The following is a 21555-nucleotide window of genomic DNA, read 5'->3' on the forward strand; positions in this document are numbered from 1 at the left end:
AGCTAGATCAAAAGTACAGTATATACCTGCACCAAGGCAAATTCCTCTTCTAGACCTTTTAAAACATTCACTTCAAATTGTCCCCAGAAATCAAATTCTTCTGTGTTGAGTCCTGGAGTTCTTTCCAGCCATGCCTTTAATAATGATAATGATAATAATAATGATGATGATGATGATGATGATGATGATGATAATAATAATAATAATAATAATAATAATAATAATAATAATAATAATAATAATAATAATAATAATAATAATGTGTTCAAACATTAACAATGCAAGCACATTACCCTAGAATTACAAGTTATAGCAACATAAATTATACTGGTACAGTTGTTCTGGTTTAATATCCTGCAGAGGTGCTTATTGCTGGAGTAAGCACGTCCACGTGGAAGATTTATACCTGCATAATGGTGCTGTGCAAACACACCCACAGGTTCCAAGTTAAATGACCGGTGTTGGAAGACAAAAGCCGTCTCATTCTAAGAGTTATCTTTAAAACCAATGCTCTTGTAGGCACAGGAGAACAATCTGACTCCACATATATATATATAGCATAATTGTAAAGATAAATATCAGAAGGAAGATATAGAACCATCTACTTGTTCAATCAATTTTTATCATGTCAGACAGGCTGAATGCTGATCAAGCAGTCTGTCATTAGCTTACACAGAAATATGTGATAATACAAGACAAATGTACTTGGCACTTAGCAAAGCTTTCTCTTTGATTTCCTTTTAATAATGGGAATGAAATTAGGAGGGGAAAAAAATTAAGAATCTTTATGGTCAAACTCCCTTTAGAGATCACTTAATTTAGCTCCTCATCTAAAACATACAGGAGCATGAAGTCTTAACGAATGAAGAAAAGCTAAAGAAATTTCTTATATATTCTGTATCAGGTATCATTAGACAAATGGATAGGGCTATTAAGAGTGGATGCTTTTATTGAGGTTTATACTGCATTATTCTTTAGAAAGTTCTATTAATTTTGTGTATGAAAATGACAAGGGAGTTAGAGAAATTATTGTGAGTCATTCATAACTTTGAGACAAAGTCATTAAATCAAGGTAAGTGATAATGAAACATTTGTTAAACATCTTTTCTACATCTTTCCTCCTTTCCATTTCGGGTTGTCATTTTTCCTTTTCTTTTTTTTAACCTCTCTAATAGCCATCACTAACAGTGGAAGTACTTATGGTCATGAAAAACAATGCGAATTTAACAGTACATTTCTATTCTTAGCTCATACTTCCACAATGCAATTTACTGGTTTAACAGTCAGACTTTTCAGACAAGAGGAAATGCTGTGAAAAATCAATTGGTTTACTAATGACTAACTCTCTTTCATACAAAATTTGGTAAGAATCCAAAACACGACTGACTGGGAGATGGCCAGCATGCTTGCTTCTCTCAAGGAAGAAGAATTTGTCATTGACACTGGTGAAGGACATTCCTGGGAAATGGGGGAAAAAGAAGCAAGGTCTTGGACAGACATTGTTACCTCCACCAGTTGCAGTAGCGTTGGTTCTTGCTCTGATTTAAGCAGTAGTTCATAATCCTGTCCCTTGAAGTTGTCACGATAATGCCTTCTGTTATAGGGGACTCTCAGACTTTGGGGAACACCGATTTTATTCTCTAGCAAGCGAAACTGCAGGCTCTGAAAACCTGAGGCTGGGCTTAGGTAGTATCTTTGGGAACAAAAGAAAAGAAGATGCAAAAACACAGGATATTATTTTACAATGACAGGGTTCTCTGGTTCTCAACAAAATGAAAAAAAAAATACATATTTCACATTTGAAGAATATCAAATAGATATCTGAGCATTTTTATTGTGATTGCAGTTAAGAAAAAAAAAAGAAAAAAAAGAAAAAAAAAGAAAAAAAAGCTATTTTAATGCAACTATGCAATGTATATATAACATATTCTAATTTTCTAGCCATATATTGTTTGTGCATACACAGATATATACACACACTTATGTTTGTACTGTGTTTTAAGATGGCAGCTTTGCGTGTGTGATGTACAGGAGGAAACGTTAGTGAATATCATTTCCTTTCCAGACAGAATAAGCAGCTTCACCTCAAATAGCCATTACAAAAATTTCCACATCATTAAAGTGCCAACGAATGCATTTTAAATAGGCTTGTTATACAGAATAATTGCTATGTATACAATAGAATAATGTTCAGAAAAACATTTAGTGGGTTTCGTTTGAGGGATTCATTAATGGGATTCTTTCAGAGTTAAATAGCATGACCATGATGAAAAAAAAAAGATTAATAAAAGTAATCTGAAATCCCACACAGCTAGGTAATTGTAATGCACTTTGACTTGCAAATATAAGATTTGGCAGAAACAGATCATTGATTTGATCTCATGTTTGCTTATCAAGTGACAGTATGTTGTCGAAAAGCAGAAGCAAGCATGCATCAAAACAGATGATTAGCTCACGGATTTCCCCTGCTGTAGTATAATGCTAGACGACACAGATGTTTCAAACTTCCAAGAGAAGCAAAATTGTAGTTTCATGTGCTTTTTTGTTAGGGAACACTAAAAGACAGAAAGGAAAGGGTACTAAAACAATGCAGAAGCGGATGGGATGCTGGATGGCACCGAGGTCACAAGTCAGATGGGTCAGTGACACAAGCAGAACAAGAGCAGGAATGCAGACAGTGGATGAAGCTGTCACACGTGGTAGTGCAGTGGAAGGACCCAGCTGCAGTGAGGGAAGAGATAGAAATGCCATGGGAGAAGTGAGGCAAGCCAAGGGATCCCAAAGAAAGCCTGGGCAGAAGGCAGAAGAGTTACCAACCACTGGCCCAGCAATACATTGAGCAGCTACTGGAGAGCAGAAGTTACTGGGGAGAAAGAAGAAGAGACAGCAATGCTTCCTTCAGCCACAAGCCTCCAGCACTGCAGACCCACTGAAAACACGAAGCAAAGAAACACTATGCAAACCAAGACAGCTGAAATATCTACTTGAGAATCTACAGAAAGCGCATTTCTCTCACCCAAGCACTTCTATGAGTTGCCATAGAATACAGCTGCAACTGCGCCTGGTAAGTTTCAAGTAAATTCTTAATGGAACCATGAGCTATTTCTATTGTTTTAACTTTTTAATCTGAAACCATTCAGGACCACCACACATAAACATCAACAATTAACTTGTAGTTCTTGGCAGAGCACGTTGGACTCACACTCACGCTCAACTTCTTAATTGACCCTTGTGCTCTAATGTCGCGGTCGCCTCTCTAAGGTATGCTCTCCCCTTGCTGAATGATGCATGTAACACAAGCTGCCAGGGCACATGCAAAATTCACAATCAGTTCTAAGGATGGGAATTACCAGCTCGTGGACTACTGTGGAGGAATAGTATGCATTTACCTGAAATCAAAGAAGTCCAATGCAGTCATAGTTTCCAAAACTGAAAACTGTTCCACAAGTAATTTCAGAATCATTGAAATTCTGTTAATTCGAGTAATAACCTTCAGCATGTTCCTTTCATCTCTTACCTACAGAAAAAATAAAGTTCATAACCAGACAGAATGGTGTTCTCTTTATATCCTACCTATTTATTTTAGGTCTTGTCACTGTTGTGCATCGCTATAGTTCCAAAGTCCTTTCCATGTGAAACCCATAGCAGCAGAATCTCATATTGAACAGAGCGCCCTGTTTTTAACTAAAAACTGAAACTATAATTTTCAAAGATTGAAGTCTCTTTTTCTTTGACTGATGATACATTACAACTAGGCCAAACATATAGGATTTTTTTTTTCTCTTCTACATTTTTGACTGAAATAGAAGGCACCATAAGAAATTAAATTCTAGAACAAAATAATTCATATCATGATAATTTCCAATGATTACAATGTTATTTTAATGATATATGATATAATATGATAATTATATTATGTTTTCTATCATAATCACGTCTACAATCATTTCTATTATTGTGAAGGAACAAGTCAGAAGGCAGGTGTGGAAAGTACTTAAAAGCTGAGCAGCAGAATAATCCGAGAGGTACACGAGGAGAGCTCATCTAGAAAGACGTTCATCAGAGATGTGCATGAGCAAGCAGAGGAAAACAGAGAAAAGTGTGTGGGATAGGAAACAGAAAATATTAAATGGAAAACACAGAAGCTCTCTTCTGGCTAAGTTGGACACTTTGCCTGCAGAGGAGTCTGCTAAAATTCCTATTAGTTTCAATGGGATTAAACTTCTCTCTAAGACCTGGGCATGCAACCAGGAAATATCAAACTACAAAAATGAAAGATGACAACCATTTCCTTAATCGCCTGGCTGTGTACTTAACCTTAACATTGACATTTCAAATTCTGATTATAAGCAAAGTTTCATTTTTCACAAAAATAAATAAGGAAAAATTATTCTGCTTAATAACTGATTTTGATCACTTATAATTTGATATAATGTTCAACTAAAAAGCCAACAAAATTATGAATGTGGAGGACAACAGAGAACATTTTCATTGGACATTATGATAAAAAGGTTCCTTGTTTCAGTCTGGTCTAGTTTCATATTTTCTTTGTATACACATGTTCATTTCTCAAATTACATGCAGTCAGCCATTTTCTGTTGATGTAATACCAAGTCAGGAGTTTTCCTTTGTTATCTATTATTATGAGGTGTGTTTAGGTTTGGACAAATGTTTAAAGATGTTCAAAATATTCCTGTTACATTTGTAATTTTCAGAAATTCTCATATGATTGTACACTGTGCTTTTGATTATTGCTTTTCTATTGGATTTAATAATACACAACTACCAAAATGAGTTTTCCTTTCATATAGCACATATTGGATGGAAGAATATAGTATGTAAACTTCAAAAAATTGAATAAAGGCAGAAGTGACTTTTCAACATAAAAATACCCATGAGACCTCTGGGTTTCAGTTTTGCCTCTGAGTTTCAGTTTTGCCTCTGAGCATGCTTTTTCTGCAGTAGAATATTCCCAAGTTAAGTTTCTGCAGTTATCCAGTACTAGTAGGAGAGTATGGGAGCGTTTTGGCCACTGAAATTGCTCTTGGAGAGTGAGCTACGCAAAAGGCAGACTTCAGGGGGAAATAAGAGTTTGCTGATCAAATGTCTATACTATCAGGATATAAGTGCCACTCACCCAAATTTCATTGGATTGGTTTTTTTTTTTGATGCTGTTTTTAAAAACGAGCGCACATTGCTTTAGTAAACCCAAGTATATCAGGCTGGAAGGCAGGAGGCAAGAGTAAGAGAGGGCTGCATTTTCCCAAAATTAATATTTGCTTTTAACTTACGTGGCCATTTTGAAAGATCACCCGCACAGAGTCCATTTCCCACAGAATCTGCTTAAACCAAAGTTCATAAGCTACAACAAGAAAGGCATTGTTAGCATTAACTTCAACATTACTTTGTTTTTTCTTCATAGCATTGAAGAAGTAAAACTCTGACAATTTGATTTGAAATGAGTAGCCTACATTTACACTGCTGGTGTATAAAAAGATGCTGATACTCAACTGAATTTCCTGTTACAGTATGCTGTCCTTTACCTAAACTGTTACATGAAATCATCTAGCATCGAGAATGTTAACAGATTTTTTTACACATCAGATATTTGATGTACAGAATGTTCATTACAAAAGGGGGAAAGAGAAAATCTAGTTCTGATACTCCAATAAAAGCTAACCCCAGAGCTGCTTACAACCTTTATGTCATCTACATGTTTCCTGTCAATAACAGGAAAATATGCAGGCCAGTGCCTGCAAAACACGTGGATATTAGCAGTCAGGGAGCGCCTAACCAGTATGCTGGCTTCTAGACAGCCTCTAGATGGTTAAAATTGGATTGAAGTTTCAGAGAAGGCACAAGCCAACACACAAAGTTTGCCTACAATAAACTGCATAGCAGCCTATTACTCAGATGGGGAATGATTTTCACCACCTTAATTTCTCTAGAAACAGAACATCCAAATCTTGGTTTACCAAATCCAAAGGTTATACTTATGGCTTCATAAGCATAGAGTTGATTACAGCCTTACAGATGATATAGGGATAGATACAAATACGAATGCAGATAAAAGAGTAATTGTAGTGATTGTGTCTAAAATGAAAACAAATTGTGTATTGCATGTTTCAGCATTGCATAACTCCCTGTGGCAAAAATGCTGGTCTGAACCACCCCTGAACTCCTCCCAACCCCTTACCTTGATGCGTCACAATGAAAAGATGCTCATCATGGATTTTGTTTCCTTTCTTCTCACTCTGAAGTTCCTGAGCATTCAATATTTTGTTCAGCTTAAAAATAAAGATAAGATTGTTCTGTAAAGCTCTCAATTCTGCTATTAGCAATGGTAGTCCTACTGTGTAGGGCTAATATTTAAGGATAATATTAAAAAAAAAAAATATATATATAGGCCTCATATTCCAGGTTGTATGAGAAGTTAGACTAAATGGTCTCAGGTGTCACTTTTAGTTTTTAATTAAAAAAAAATCTTGCCTAAAATGGAATATTTTTCAAGTAATAAAGTTTGGAAAATCATTTTAAGGGTGTTTTTAATTATAAAAAAAGAGAAAACAAAATATGCAGCATGTTTTCCAGATCTTACATCTATACTGTTGTGTTCTGTGAAAACAGAGCTCCTATAGTAAAAATCTGTGTAATCATGCAATAACATCTGCACAAGAGCTCTGATTTGAGGCTGTGCTAGTTATTTCAGTTCTGGCATTACTATATTTTTTTTTTTTACTGAGTCAAATTTACAATCTAATCATAGTTGTTTAGAAAGAAATCTTTGCAAGATTCCATATAGTAGGTCAACAAATCAATCTTTTGTTCAAAAGCACAGAGTAATTCCACTCACTTTAGTTCATGCTGTCACCAAAAAAAAAAAAAGTCTGGATTCTTTTATTACTTATGGCATTTTATTTTTGCTTATTTCTTAATTACTTAGGGTTGTTGTGGTTTTTTGTGTGGTTTGTTTTTTTTTTTGTCCCCCCTAGTCATCATCCCACCCCCTAGATTTCTGCAATATATTTTTCCAGCCAAATATTCTGGGCTTTCATGCAATAATTCGGGGAAGTTGCACACGGCCTGCCGATGTGGAGAAATTGCCAAGTGGTGATTGTCAGGGCAAAGAAAGCCTTTTGTGGTGCACCACTTTACAGTTCAGGTTTACCAATATAAATAATTCCCGACCAAAACCCTCAAAATATCCAGCTTCCCTGCAGTTTGAGAAGCCATCCCACAGTCCCCCTGCATCATCCCAGTTGAGACAGGCACCTGTGCCCATGACTGCATGTGGAGAGTTCAGGTAGATGAAGGGCCCTTGGAGAACTGTCCTAGTGACTGGCTGACTGCTGGAGAAGCGTCAATCACAGGTCCCAGCTCAAGTCTTAAGAGTGACCAGGGCAGTAAACATGAAATCCTTAAACTTACTTGGAGGTAGTCTCCATAGACAAGTCCACCTTTGCTGGCTTTATTTATCCCTTCTTGTGATTTGTCATCTTTTTCATCTTCCAAAGATAGCTTGTTAAAATTAAATCTAAGAAGAAAATTAAGTAAATATATAAACTATTTAAAGAACTATGAATATACTTGCCTTTTTGCTAACAGATGTATCTACAATTCAAACAATGCTTTGTTTTGAGAAACTGAACCACTAAAGCAGGCTTTTGAGAAAAAGAGTACGCCTGAAATACCTCTTGTCACAGTAACAGCTGGCAGCATTACATCTAGTTCATCAAATAACAAGTGCTTGGACAAGTCCTTGTACAATCTCTTTTCCTTTAGCGATAGCTACAGCTGTCTATTTGTTGATAATCATTAATTCCTCTCTGAGCTTTCATATCTTACATTAATATTATATCATTTGAACAGACATTATGAAGCAAAACACAGGGACGAGGGACTCACAAGTAATTGTTCCCTTTGAAGGGGCATCCGTTCATGATTCCAGGATCCAAACTTGCTGAGCTGCACACCAGGGAATACACTCCGTTAGCGTTCCCAAATCTGCTGCAGCAGCCTTATATGTAACTGCCTTATCTCACCGCCTAGGCCAAGCCCCCAAATTCTCTTCCTTAGCCCTCAGCCCATCCCCGCTATTCAATAATTACAGAAACTATCACAGCACAAACGTCAATAAGTTCATGTGTTGTTGGCTTTCCAGTTTTTTTTTGTTTTGTTTGTTTTTGTTTTGTTTTTTTTCAATCAGTCAAAACAGGAATGGTTGGCATACTTGCTTTGTCCTATGGCACACGCTTTTTGTGCTTTTTACTGCAAGGTTTCCACCAGTTGCTTCTTTGGAGACCAAGGCTGGTGTAAGGGGTAAGTCAATGAGAGGTCTGCGTGTGAGTAAAAGACAATATTTAATAAATTAGGAATTGTTAAAGTAGCTTTTTAACTTGCAGCCCCTTCCACCAAGATATCAAGATACTTTTAAGTTTAAAAAATGAAACATATGGAAAAGGAAAGGGGAAGGGAAAGGAAGGAGAACACATTTCTATGGGAGACTAAATAATACTTGTAAGAGATTTCAGGTAATACACCTACTTTCAAAAAATGCACGCAGATTAAGTAAAAGAACTAAAAATAATTGTGTACATCTCATGCTATTTTCCAGTGGTTTAATTCATGACGATTTCTTAATTTTATTTCCTCTCACAAAAGTTTCACTCTCATTTATTGACAAATGTTACTCAATGCTATTTAATCGTCAGCTTAACACACAATGAAGAAACATGTAACTAGTGTGCACTTCTTTCCTGCCTGCCAGCCTTTTCTGAAAAAAAAGTTAATGCTCAGTTTTACTGCAAACAAAGCTACAGGGCCGCTGTGACCCCAGACCGCCTGCTCTCTGCAAGACTGACTCTGCTCAGTGGTGTCCATGTAGCGGTTTCGGCTGTTCTAGTCACCCATCACGTGGGTGATGGAATGTACGCCCTGCTCAGCCAGATGCTCTATGTCAGGCTATACAAATATTAGCTTAAAACTAAGCTGAGCCACAAGCAAAGTAGGACTCCACCGAGGCAACCCATCAAGCAAGGTCAAGGTGCTTCTTCCTTCATGATGTAAAACCTGACAGAGGAAAATAATTCTCTCACTACATACATCTACACATCTGCTCGGGATGCAGGCAAGTAGAGGTGAAAGTGAAGACTGTGCACTGGCATATACATCAGAAATTAAATGCTGAAAACTGCTTTTCACCATCCCATTTGCACTCAAACAGCTTGATTACACATATAACCATCTCTCACATCCACAGACCTCAAAGGCATGGACAAGGAAGGTTTATCTTGTCATTTCTATACACTTTCACCTGAAACATCCAGACTGAGCCTCCACAGTGAAATCAAACTTTGTTACCTTTTCTCATGGCACAAGCAAAGAAAGAGTGTGAACCTAGTAAAAATAAGGACAGTTGAAAAATATTGAACTCTTAACCTCACCAAAGAAGTTACTGTCTGTTTTCTTGTGCAGTTCTAGTTTCTTCTGTGCGACACAGAGAATAATAAACTTCCAGAGCAATGGTCTCTGACTTGCAACCTTTACATTGCCTACCCAGTAGGCGAAGGACTTTGAAGTATCAGAGCCCTTTTAAACTCTGTGCTTAACAAAACATTAACTCCCTATTTGGAAAGTAATGCTACCCTTAATCAGTTCAGGGTTACCAAACTCACTCGAAATCTAGCTGAGGATACTATCTGAACCAGGCACTAGACAAACTCCCCTTCTGATTCAGCAACAGACAAGCTTCAGTCAATTAAATAAATCAGCCAGACTACAACAATTTAGAAAGTTATTTCCAGTATTTCCAACATGTTCAAAATCTCTGTTTAGGGACCTCATAGCCGATTGGTCCCAAAGCACCTCCATCCTAAAAACAACCAGCCTAGTAACACTTGCGAAACTTGACAATCCACATGAAATGCATCCACTCCTCATTGCTCTTGCTTGATGACCATGTTCACTTTCTCCTGCTAAACCTTTTGTGCTGGTGCATTTAGAAAGCTTGGCTATCCCCAGGACCCCCCTGCTGAGAGAACATTCCCAAGTGTCTCCAAGTCCTTTATCACCCATATCTGCCTTTCCATCACTAGCAACCAAGAACCTTATGATATACCTGAGAGGATTCAAAAATATGATTCTCCAAATCATCAGAAAACTGCAAAGACATTGGACAAAAGAAACACAAGCAGTTTGTTTCAAGCCCACGCTTGGGCCACAAAAACATTCCTCTAACCATGTTTGTACAACATCATGCTTTGATTTAAAATAAGAAACAAAAATATTTTTTGCAGTGCTGTCAATACATGAAACACTATTATCAAAATATTCAGTCAGATCCTAGAAAAGCCCCAACAATTTAACAATTCCTTTCCATGGCAGAGATAATTAAAAATAAGTAAGCTGTTACTTCCATACACAATGCAGAATGAAGGTGGTAAGCTCAAGTTTTGTATTTTTATGAGAAGCAAAAAACAAGTATGTGTTTAAGAAAAAAAGACTACCTAGTGAATTAGTTTAAAAATGTTTTTATCATCTAAAATATATACTCTATACTTTGTATATACTTTGTAGAGCAAATACTATAGACTATATTCTTTGCATTAAATGCAAATCTGTGTTTACCAGGCAAAGTATATGAACTCTCTGATTTTGCACACAAACCAGAAATAATTTGCTCTCTCTTTTCTCTCTCTCATAGGTAACCCCAACTGAAAGAAATGTTCAATCTAAAATGTGCATAAATTCAATCAGTCTGATTTGATGCTGCAGTAATTTAAAAGTCCATGTTTCACTTTGAAAACTAGAAATGTTGGAAGTGGCTTCACGTTAACTTCTTGAGCAAAAGCCTTACCTCTCCCCTGCCCTGCCTCAAGAACAAGGAAGCAAAATGAGACCACTGTATTCATGTTTTATAGACAGAAGCAAAAACAAGTATGGGACTTAAAGTTGGTAGCTCCTACCTGCGTTGCATATCTAGCCAGGGCAAGCTCTATAGACTGACCGTTTCCTGAAAAGCTGGGTAATATTATGGATAATATTATCCTTGCAACCACTCATTTAAGGAAATTTAATCTCATGCTAGCTGAGTTCTGCTCTCGCAACATTCCGACTACAACAGACCTCAAATTATCCAAAATCAGTGGAAAAGAGAGGTCTTAATAAGGACTTGAAAACCCGTTGAAATAAAACCATAGACAATACAGAACTATCATTCATTCATCTTACTGTCTGCCTTCATCTGATCTCAGTAAGGCTTCACAAGTGTGTAATGAACTTGGTACTAAAAAAAAAAAAAAAGATTTAAAAAGTGACTTGTACTACCTGATTACGAAATTGTCTGTTGGCCGCGTATATGATAGCACAGCTTAGAAGAGCCCTCAGGTTTGGATCAGCTCAGAGCCTTAAACTCTGGCGTGGCTGCGGACACTCTTAGAAATAAATGTGCTTCTGCCATGCTGCTCAAATCTGGGGCTCACTGTAGGGACCTGATTTTGATTTGAGTGGTTTGAGTGGCCTTTATGCCCTGACAGAGATTTTACAGCTCCTTTGCCATCTCTTTATACTAGCATAATCATAAATGAGTCTTGATGAAAAAAAGACTTCCATGTGAATATATCTGAAAGCAAAACGTAACCTTAATTTTAATTGATGGTATTACTTTTTTCTCAAAATGCACCACCATTTTCCTTTTTCACCCTGAACACACAGAACCACTTAGAAGCAGACGTAACCACACACACAACTTGCTGTTCGTGCTGTGGATGACTGAGTAAGGCTATGAAAACCAAGCGTGTGTGTGTGCCCTTGAGCTTTTATTTAGTTATTTGTTTGTTTACTTTTAAAGTATGAAAGTCAGACAGAAAGACTTCTGTTCATCCCAGAAACATATCAGAGGACTCTAACCTTCAGCAGACAGTGAGAACGTTCTGTTTCGTGACTGGGCTGAATACAAGATAAACAGTGAAACATGGCAGGAAAAACTTGACAGCTTCCCAGAATTGCACTTTGTGGCCTTCAAACGAACTGTCGTGGCCTTCATGACCAAGCATGGGAATTGTTAAGCACCCTTCTTAATCCACCCTCATCCCCTTTCCGTTTACCTCCCCTTCCTCAGGTGGACATGGGGTGGCTGGGCTAGCTTTGCTCATCTCAGCTGCAACAGGGTTGCAGAGCAGAGAAAAACTGAACTGACTTGGACTGAGAGAAGTGATTCATATGGGCAAAAAGGGAGCCTCCCTCTAGCCTGGCCAAGGAGAGGTTTGATGTAAGCCAGAGGTGGTCTGTAGCATATTTTGTAGATAGAGCTGGAGCCAAGAGTCTGCATGTTCTTATTGTGTGGAGCTCTATGTCTGAAACATTAGTTTGATGAAGACAGGTAAGAATGACCTCCTATGTATTGTCATGAATCCAAAAAGAGTCTTCTCTCCTACTATATTAGAAGTGACCTGTTCACCCAAGCCAAATCTCAAATTATCCTACATGAAATCACTCATGAAGAAGAAAAAATGCACACACAAATGATTTGGACAGTGTCACCCATTCTTCTGCTCAAACTCTTATTCTGATTACAAAGTCATCACAGATCAATTTGTTTTTCCAATGTTCATTAACTTGAACAAGATCTCGGAGACCTTCTGGCTACAAACAAGTGACGCTTGAAGCGTCCCAACACTGTCGTCCCAGAATTACAGACTAGGAGTTATCCAGCACAGGTGGCTTCTACCTACGTAACAGTGGCTGCAGTGAGTTGGATAAAAGATCCAAAAGATCCACGCCATGCTGAAGAGTTTCTACTAGAAAGTAGCAGATGTCTTGGGAAGAGCTATTAGAACAAAACAAACAATCAAACATTTGAAACAAAAAACTAAAAAGCATGCTTACAGTTAGATAATTTCCCCGGTATATCCACCTAACTTTCCAATGTTGATAGTCCAGGACTTCCTAAGATACCCGTGTCCTTGCATTTGATAACACTTCTTCTGGAATCCACAGCCTGCAGCAATGAGTTCCGTAACTGAAGTGCATATCGTGTGAAAGAGTGCTAGTTTCAAACTTCCTGCCAAGTAATCAAGTAATTTTAATTTCCATTTGGTACTAAGTCATGGCTTATGAGAAATAACTGTACTATGCCTTTATAGTCCCAGTCACCCTTTTCTGCACTTGTGCAGATACTGTTGTGACCTTTTTGAGATGAAGCATTCAAAAGACAAAGGTCTTTTCGATGTATAGATGCGAGCATTGTTAGTTCCATAAAATTACAGTGATGAAAGAATTTCTCTCTTGGACAACAAACCCACAGCTATAATAGTGAAATGCAGTACGGCAGCTACTAGTAGGTTTTGGTTGACAAGGTACAACTCAAACTGCACAGGTGAAGCACCCAGTAGCCTAAGCCAGAACCTCACCGTGCTGGCTGCTACACAAGCACTGAACAAAAATCACTTACCCGCCAATTTCATAATATAACAAGAGACAGATAGGTGAATAAAGACACATAAAAGGAAGGTGAAGAGAAGAGAAATTTGGCACCAAAACATGTCTTCTGCTCAAATGAGTGCTTTGTGGTTTTCGAAACTGGACTTGCTACTTCACTAGCATTTGAAATTAACAGTTGGTTTTAAGAAAAATAAAATTTAGTGACTCAAGGCTAAAACAAACAAGCTTAAAGTTGATGCAATATTAATAATCCAATCAGACATTTGTACCTGGGGGAGGAACAGAGCTCAAAGTCTTGCAAACTACAAACAAAGAGAAGAGATAGTGCTGCAAGGATTTTATTTTTTTTTTAAATATTGTATTTGTTCTTAAACACAAAGAACTATGTCATCACTTCTCCGCATACCTTTAACTTCCATTTAAGTTTAACGCATCCCAGCACAGTCCCGCCCTGCTATCTATCATTTGTGGCTCAACAGAATGCAGCAGAATTTCATTCACATTGCACAGTATCTGACCCTGTTAATTCTGGTAACGAATCTCCTGCCCCAAGCTGTGCTTAAAAAGGAACTCTTCTTAGATTACCACCAGTTCCTCCTACACCTGTATTTTCTAAATATACAGCACTCATGCTGATTGTGCTTTCACAGGTTGTCTGTGAGCTGTACTCCAACGGTGAAGCTGCCTGTTCTCTGAATTGTCCCAGAGGAGCAATTTATCTTCCTCATGTTCTGACTGATAATTATTTCCCAAGTATGGAGAAAATGTTCTTTCACTGTTATTGCCAAAACTTCCTCCTTTCATCAACGAAATGTATCACTATCAGCCAAAACTATAAACTTAGGAAAAACAACATATCTTGAATACATGCCACAGAGTTGTCTCAAGGCAAACCCATCCTCTTTTAATGCCTTGCAGCCACACACTGCAAGGTGCAGTTCCTTAGTATAGGAAGGCTGTTGTTTTTTCCCCTCCTGAACACCTGAATCCTGGTTACCAGTCAGGTACAGTGAAGTAAAAATCTGGAGCTATAAGCTACTCCCATGCCTCCACATGGCTCAACATGTGCTGCAGTTTACTCCATGGTACAGTTGGCTAGCGAGTGCAAAGGGCTGGTTCAGGACAAACGCTGATAACAATTTGCTAATCTGATGCTATTCGGTATTATCATTAATGGCTTGGATGACACAACAGGTTGTATACTCCTTAAACTGACAAATGGGAACAGCCTGGAAGGTATAATAGCATGCTGGCAGATGGGGGCTAGAATTCAAAATTATCTTAATGCACTGAAATAAATAATGTGCAACTTCAGTGATGCAAAGAGCAGTACTTTTGATCCTTCAGCTGTGATAACCAAACTAGCAAATAAGAAATTCTTTGGAAATTATCTGGGTGTTTCTGTTTGTTATTCAAAAATAACACATTAAGCAACAAAAGGCAAAACTGTGAAAAGAGCAAATTTTGTACTGGAAATTGTAAATTGAAACTTTCTACACAGCATGGAAACCCTCCTTTCTATCCAGCATCAGGAGGAATTTGTCTGTTTTATTATGTCTTGGGCATCACTCTTCAAGAAAGATGAAGACCACTTGGAAAGGTCTCGGAAGAGAATGGCAAGAACAACGAATGTTTGATGTAGAAAATCATAGGCTTACTGTTCTCTCCATAAGAATAACTAACATCCCTTTTGGACTGAATTTTCTGAAAACACTGTCTGTGGCTGATTGATAGTTCAGTTGCATTTGGACTCTTAGATTCTTTTTGTAAAAAGCACTGCATGTAATTGTGTTTTGTCAGATGCCACTGGAAAGCTTTGTCTTTGCTGCAGCACGTCGTGTTCCTGATCAGACTGTACAGAACATCTAGGCAGTGGTCCGGAGGGAGCAGAAAAGAAGAAAGCTGAACGTGTCGGGAGTACAAAAAACACAATCACATGAGCTTCTCAGGCTGTAGCAAAGATACACAAGAGAATGGGTGACAGAAGTAAGGATCCCTGTATCTGCTACAGAAATGCAGGTGGAAAGTGTAGCAAAAGCACTTGCAATCTCTGAGATGAGACAGCACAGATAGCTTGAAAACACAACTGCCAGGAGGAGATAAAGGATACAGGAATGTCACATTGACTTAACCCTCCCTTGCAAGGGATTGTGAGTTCTTTCCCTCTTCAGTCCCAGGCTTAGTCAGCCTGCTTTCGCTTTACTCTTTAGCAGTGTAGAAGCTTGAGGTGTACCTCAGCCCAGCTCTTTTGTTTGCAAAGGACTCTGCAAAGAAGTCCCTGTCCCAAAGATCTCAAAAGCTCTCAAAGGCAGTGCAGCCAAAGATAGCACATGCCATTGCATGCCACAAAGCTGGCAGTGCTGCTTAACTACATGCTTCTGCTTACAGTCATCAGTGAAGCAGTTAACACTGTGACAGAAATGAGAAGGAAATGTTATCATTTAAAAAAAACAAACAAAAAAACAACCAAACAAAAAACCCCAAACAAACAACTTTTTGTCTGAGGGCAAATACTTCCAATAACCAAGGGGTGTGGTGGTGGAACAGGCTGCAGAGTTATAGGGAACAAAACACTTTATTCTTGATTTCTAACTGTATACCTCATAAAATGCAGTGGTAGCAGCTGGCAATCTGCTAAGTGACAGGATAAAGCGCATTCTGCATATATACAGTAGCTTGTTGCAGTTGATATATTTTTTCCGTAGAATTTTGTCTGTTCTAAATATGATGGCCCATTAAGAGAGATGGATAGAATTAGACTTGATCTGTATAACTAAGAGAAGATTGTGGGGGGAAAGTGATAAATACCTTTCCTTCAAAGGGAAGAGTAATAACCAATTTTCCATATACAAGGGAATGGGAAAAGGAGTAACCAGTTTAAATTATGGCAAGATAACACAGACATCAGAAAACAAAAAATAAAGAATTTTCTAGTATCTGTAGAGCAGTAGAAAATATTGATGAGAGCTTATAATTTCTCCAGTCATAGCTGATTCTGCCTCGATGCAGAAACAGACCCAATGAGTCCTCAAACTCGCTTTGAACTCCTCCTTCTGCAGCCCCCCGCCTCCATTGCTGAATCCACTGGCGTACCTGCTTTGAAGGAAGGAGCAATACAGATCCTCACATATACAATTGGTTACCATTTTCCACACATCCCAGCATTTGCCATGAAATAGCAATGACAATGCATTATAACAGTCCGGATGGTGGCCACTTCCTTTTTTTCTGCTCTGTTTTTTGGTTTTTTGCTAATATTTTTTGTATGAATTGAGTATAAGTATTTGCAGTCTGCTATATTAGCAAATGCATTACTTGCTCTGTCTTAAAAAGAGATAATATTTGAGATGCTTCTATTAAAAAAGAGAGCAAAGCAAAACATTATAAGAAGCATTAATGTCGATAAAGCACTTACAGAGCCTCATACAATGAGACAGAAGTTGGAAGGAAACACTTTGACATTTTCTGGGAAAAAAAAAGATGTCTAATGAAAGCTAAATATGCACCAAATACATATTTGAGTGTTTGTATGTATGTATTTTCTCTCAGCAGCCCATAAGAATTCCTACAAGACATTTTGCTGCAACTAGGGTATAAAGAAATAACTTTATCAGAAAAACATTATCTATTTGTCTCAGCAAATAGCTATGTTATGCTGGATGCAGCTTTTTTTTAAATTTAGCACCATAAGAGAAGAACTGAACAGCACTGAGGACTGACTTCAAATAACATTTTAAGTACAAAATTTACAATATGTATGAATACAAAAAGTCGTGACCATCTCTGTCATCGGTTGGTTTTCCTAACCTTTACCGCATTAAGTATCAGGGAACATGCTGTTTAGATAACCAGATACACGCTGCAAGGACTGAGCGGACAAACCAAGCTCCCTGTGACCAATTTATAATCTGAAAGCTATTTGTGCAAGCCATTTGGGAAAGATGAACAAATACAAGATGGTTGGTCTTCGCCCCCTAGTGTTTGCTTAAGAATTAAGTAAAACAACCATAAAAGAAAGAAAACTTTAAAAATTAATTTATTTTGTAAAACACAACCAGAGAACACAAGCCATGTTCGTCTGAAGTATTATATAAGCACAAAGACTCTTTGTAAGACATCAACTCACAGAATTTAAAAAAAACCCAACAAAACAGTATGATGAATTGTATTTGCTGTGTAGAGAGCAACTTACAGTTTGTACTTCTTAATCGCATGCACAGAGCAGTATAAAGGACCGACATAATTTGCTTTAAGAACTCAGGCAACTCAAGCAAGAAGTATTGTCTGAGTTCCATGAATTAGACTGGTTTGCACTAATAGGACTCAATGGATCTGCAAATAACTGCTCGGCAGTGCATTAGATGTGGCTGAGTTACATACAGATGTTGAAAAACAGTTTACTGTTAAGCACTTCACTGCTTGAGTGAACGCAAGTGCTGTGCAAAGCTTTCCTGAGCAGAGAGCCTCATCGGTGATGCAAAAGTGACAAACAGAGCCAGGATTTCCAAGAAGCTGAGTACAGAAATCTCCTGCTTGCCACACAGGAATGTCTAAATGGAGTTCAGCGCTTTACCTTGCAGCTCATAGCTTGAACAACACAGCCAGAAAACAGTCGGCAAACAACTGGACAGTGAGGCACTGAGGGACCAAGCTAATACACCTGATAACCCAAGAACACTGTGGGTAATCAACTGGACCACTACTAAGAGAGCGAAAGAAAGAAGCAGCAGCCATTCCCATCCCCTGCAGATCAGAGAGGGAATGTGAAGGGGTTTTTTATTATTATTATTTCCTAAAGCATTAATCAAGCACATCCCAGATTTGAATTTTCTAGTATTTCTTATTGCTTTTTATTAGATGCTTAGTTCTTTCCTTGAAACAAATTTCAAACAAGATCATACCGCACATCTAACACAAAAGCAGTCTCTGTCCTTTTTCATAAGGAGTTAATGGAATGATTGACTCCGCATGCGTTTCCATCCTCACCCACAGGGTCAGTTCTCAGGAATAACAGCTCATTTCTGCTAACACCCACAAGAACATGAAATCTGGAGCTGGTTATGAAGACTGCTGTTCAAAGTATGGATGAACTGCATCCTGCTGCTGGTGGGAACCTAGTGGCAGACATTTATTGCCCTCCAGAGCAGGAAGCGCTCCTTATCAACTTAAAGAGAATCTATTCAGTTCGGAACAGCACAGTATCTTAGTGAAGATAATTGGTCTTTCTAAAATAAAAGGAAAAAATACAAAAGAAATTTGCAAGGTGATACAACACAAAAGACAAGCCTGCACTTGTACTATTAGTATAATATGTACTTGAAATGTATATAAATATGCACATCTGATCCTGTCATAAAAATAATCTTCTCTTTTACATTGCAGACCATGTTATTTAAAGGCAAAACATAGCAACCCTGGCAGGTAAATTGCCCAGTGTTATGTGCCATCGAGTATCACCTCCCATTTAGTTTTCTATAAAAGCCATTACCTAGCAATGATCACAGTGATAAGGCAGCTTGTTATCCATTCCTTCCTTACTGAAATAAGCACAGCCTCATGGACCAGCTTGGGAGATTCATTCAATCAGATGCTAAAGGTATGTGACTAGACATATTAGAGTGCTTTACCAAGAGTTTTGTTACATTTTGGTAGTTTTTCTCAGGACTGACAAGCAAAATGAGAAAATCTGTCTCCTTTCTCTTGTAACCTTGTCCAAAAATAGCGGTAGTGTACATTTTCAAAATACAAAGAAGAAAGGAGAGGGGGAAAAAATCTTGTACAAAAAAAATTGTATGCTTAAGAAGTGAGGAAAAGTCTCTAGCTATTAGTACTTTATGTATTTAGAATAAAGCTAACACAGTTTTAACTAGGCAATTACTTCTCTGAATGATACCACACTTTAATGATTTTTAGATTAAGACAACGAGGAAATCACAAATCTATCTAGACTAACTAACCCTTGCACAGGGGCCACAGATAATTTTCCTGAAATACCTCCTTCCAGGTAAGAGCTCTGGCTGAAGATAAGCTATCTTTTAAAAAGCCATTTTTTTTAATGCATTCATTAATGAAAATCCAATCACAATTAAACATTGGGAATACAAAAATAAAAATGTTCTACCTTATTTCTGCTATGCAAGAGCTTAGCTTCCAGTTCTTCCCACTGGGTCCTGTTACATCTTTTTCCTCACTAGATCAAAGAGCCTATTATTATTATCTATCGGTTTCCTATACAAGTAGTTATAGATTGTGATCAATTACCTACTGACTGAAGTTAAAAAAAACCCTTTAAATTCAATTTACAGTGTTAACATTAAAGATACTGTGAATTTCTGAGGTTTTTATATAAGCTCATAATAGTATGTCCCTGGCCGTGTATCCCTGGTTATACATGCAGGGAAGTAATTTCTTCTTTAACAACATTGACTGGAAAATCAGATTTATCTGACTAACCATGATGGTTCTCGGGGCTTCTCCAGTAATCAGTGTTTCCTGAGGCAAAGCATCTGCAGCCCATCCCAAAGGTATGAGCTACCTTACTAGTTCTTACATGCATGTTCGATATTTGACTCCAAACATGCGGTTTGCTCCTGGACCTGGATTCCTCTCATTTAGTTACCTCCTTGCTTTTTTACTTATCCATCCTCTACTCTTTGGATCTTCTATAAATATTGGTTTTATTCACATCTTCGACAAAAGTATTTTTTATTGTAGTGCCTACATTAAATGTACTTTGTATTGCCACTAAAAGAACATAGCGCTCTCAAGACCTTATTGTCTAATATGTCTAAGGTCTTGCAAGACCTTACTGTGTATCTAGCAGCAGCTTGGATACTCTAACTCACTTACAGCAAGTTCAGCTGTGTTACTTACACAACCTTAGTCCCGATACACACAGCCTAAGTTTTGCACAGCATAGGATGAAGGGTTAATCAGTTATAATCTCACACCCACCCATTATTGTGGTGTATTATTTTACTATTCATTATCCGAGACCTGAAATAACCATTCTATTATTAATTATATATCACTGGAACGTACCTATTCCTCATAAACAGACCAAATTCCCAAATAAATTGCTAGTCCCAATTTACACATTTCATACTATTTTCCAATTCAACACATGAGAAATTTCATACTAGAAATTTACTGCTTGACCCTACATAGAGTAGTTAAAAATCTTATTTCTTTCTTTCTATTTTTTTTTAATTATAGCATTTTCTAATGAAATTTGAAAGTAGAGTAAGTATTCTTAAAGACACTCACCTAATAGTGCTAATTCCTCTGGTGAAAGACAGTAATGAAAGAAGCAGTATGATATTAGATAATCTTATGCATTAATAGCAAAACTTTCACAATCAGATAAAACATCATGTATACTTACTGTAGTAGCTATGCACAAGAGCTGAAATACAGTTTAGTTACATATTTGCATAGATTCTAAGTTACCCTTCTGCTGATTAAGCTAACTAGTGGTTTTTGATAGCAATGGACTTTTATAGAATCATAGAATCATTAAGGTTGGAAAAGACCCTTAAGATCATCGAGTCCAACTGTTAACCTATCACTGCCAAGTCCACCACTAAACCATGTTCTCAAGGACCTCATCTACCTGTCTTTTAAATACCTCCAGGGATGGGGACTCAACCACTTCCCTGAGCAGCCTGTTCCAATGCCTGACTACCTTTCGGTGATGAAGTTTTTCCTAATATCCAACCTAAACTTCCCCTGGCGCAGCTTGAGGTCGTTTCCTCTCATCCTATCGCTTGTTACTAGGGAGAAGAGACCGACCCCCATTATGTAGGGATATGCTATCATTCTCTTACTAGCACAGCATGTATAGGAGAAATAGACACACACAGCACTTTCCCTGGAGAAAAGGGTCTGACCTGCTTGTGGTCTCTTGTTGGAGTCTATAGGCAGCAGATACCAGGAATGTACTTTGCTGTTATTCGGGAACACACAGAGTGCTTGTCCCACTGCACACGCACTGGTGAGAGAGAAGCCTACAGCAAAACCAGAAATCCACTGCATTCCAGTGCGATGTACAAAAGCGCATATGGCTGAACAGCTTTGCAATGGGATCCAATAGTCACTAGAGCTAGGAGAGAAACT

General features: G+C 37.8%; 1 protein-coding gene across 2 annotated transcripts in view; it reads right to left on the minus strand.

The window, feature by feature from the left end:
* The window catches only part of TDO2 (tryptophan 2,3-dioxygenase), a 44367-nt gene that overhangs the window by 4505 nt on the left and 18307 nt on the right, over positions 1–21555 (minus strand). Inside the window, exons 1-8 of one of the 2 annotated variants that reach the window (XM_009474754.2) lie at positions 8231–8416; positions 7906–7965; positions 7429–7534; positions 6197–6287; positions 5292–5362; positions 3390–3517; positions 1507–1693; positions 27–134 (exon numbers count right to left, since the gene is read on the minus strand). In XM_009474754.2, the coding sequence (XP_009473029.1) occupies positions 27–134; positions 1507–1693; positions 3390–3517; positions 5292–5362; positions 6197–6287; positions 7429–7534; positions 7906–7940 (726 nt within the window). In that variant the 5' untranslated portion in view covers positions 7941–7965; positions 8231–8416. Of the gene's footprint in view, positions 1–26; positions 135–1506; positions 1694–3389; positions 3518–5291; positions 5363–6196; positions 6288–7428; positions 7535–7905; positions 7966–8230; positions 8417–21555 lie in introns of those variants that run through there. The other variant, XM_087736858.1, reaches the window with a different exon arrangement.

The sequence above is a fragment of the Nipponia nippon genome, unplaced genomic scaffold (assembly GCF_047370975.1).
Source record: "Nipponia nippon isolate SJK-2023a ecotype South Korea unplaced genomic scaffold, ASM4737097v1 scaffold_6, whole genome shotgun sequence".
Classification (NCBI taxonomy): domain Eukaryota; kingdom Metazoa; phylum Chordata; class Aves; order Pelecaniformes; family Threskiornithidae; genus Nipponia; species Nipponia nippon.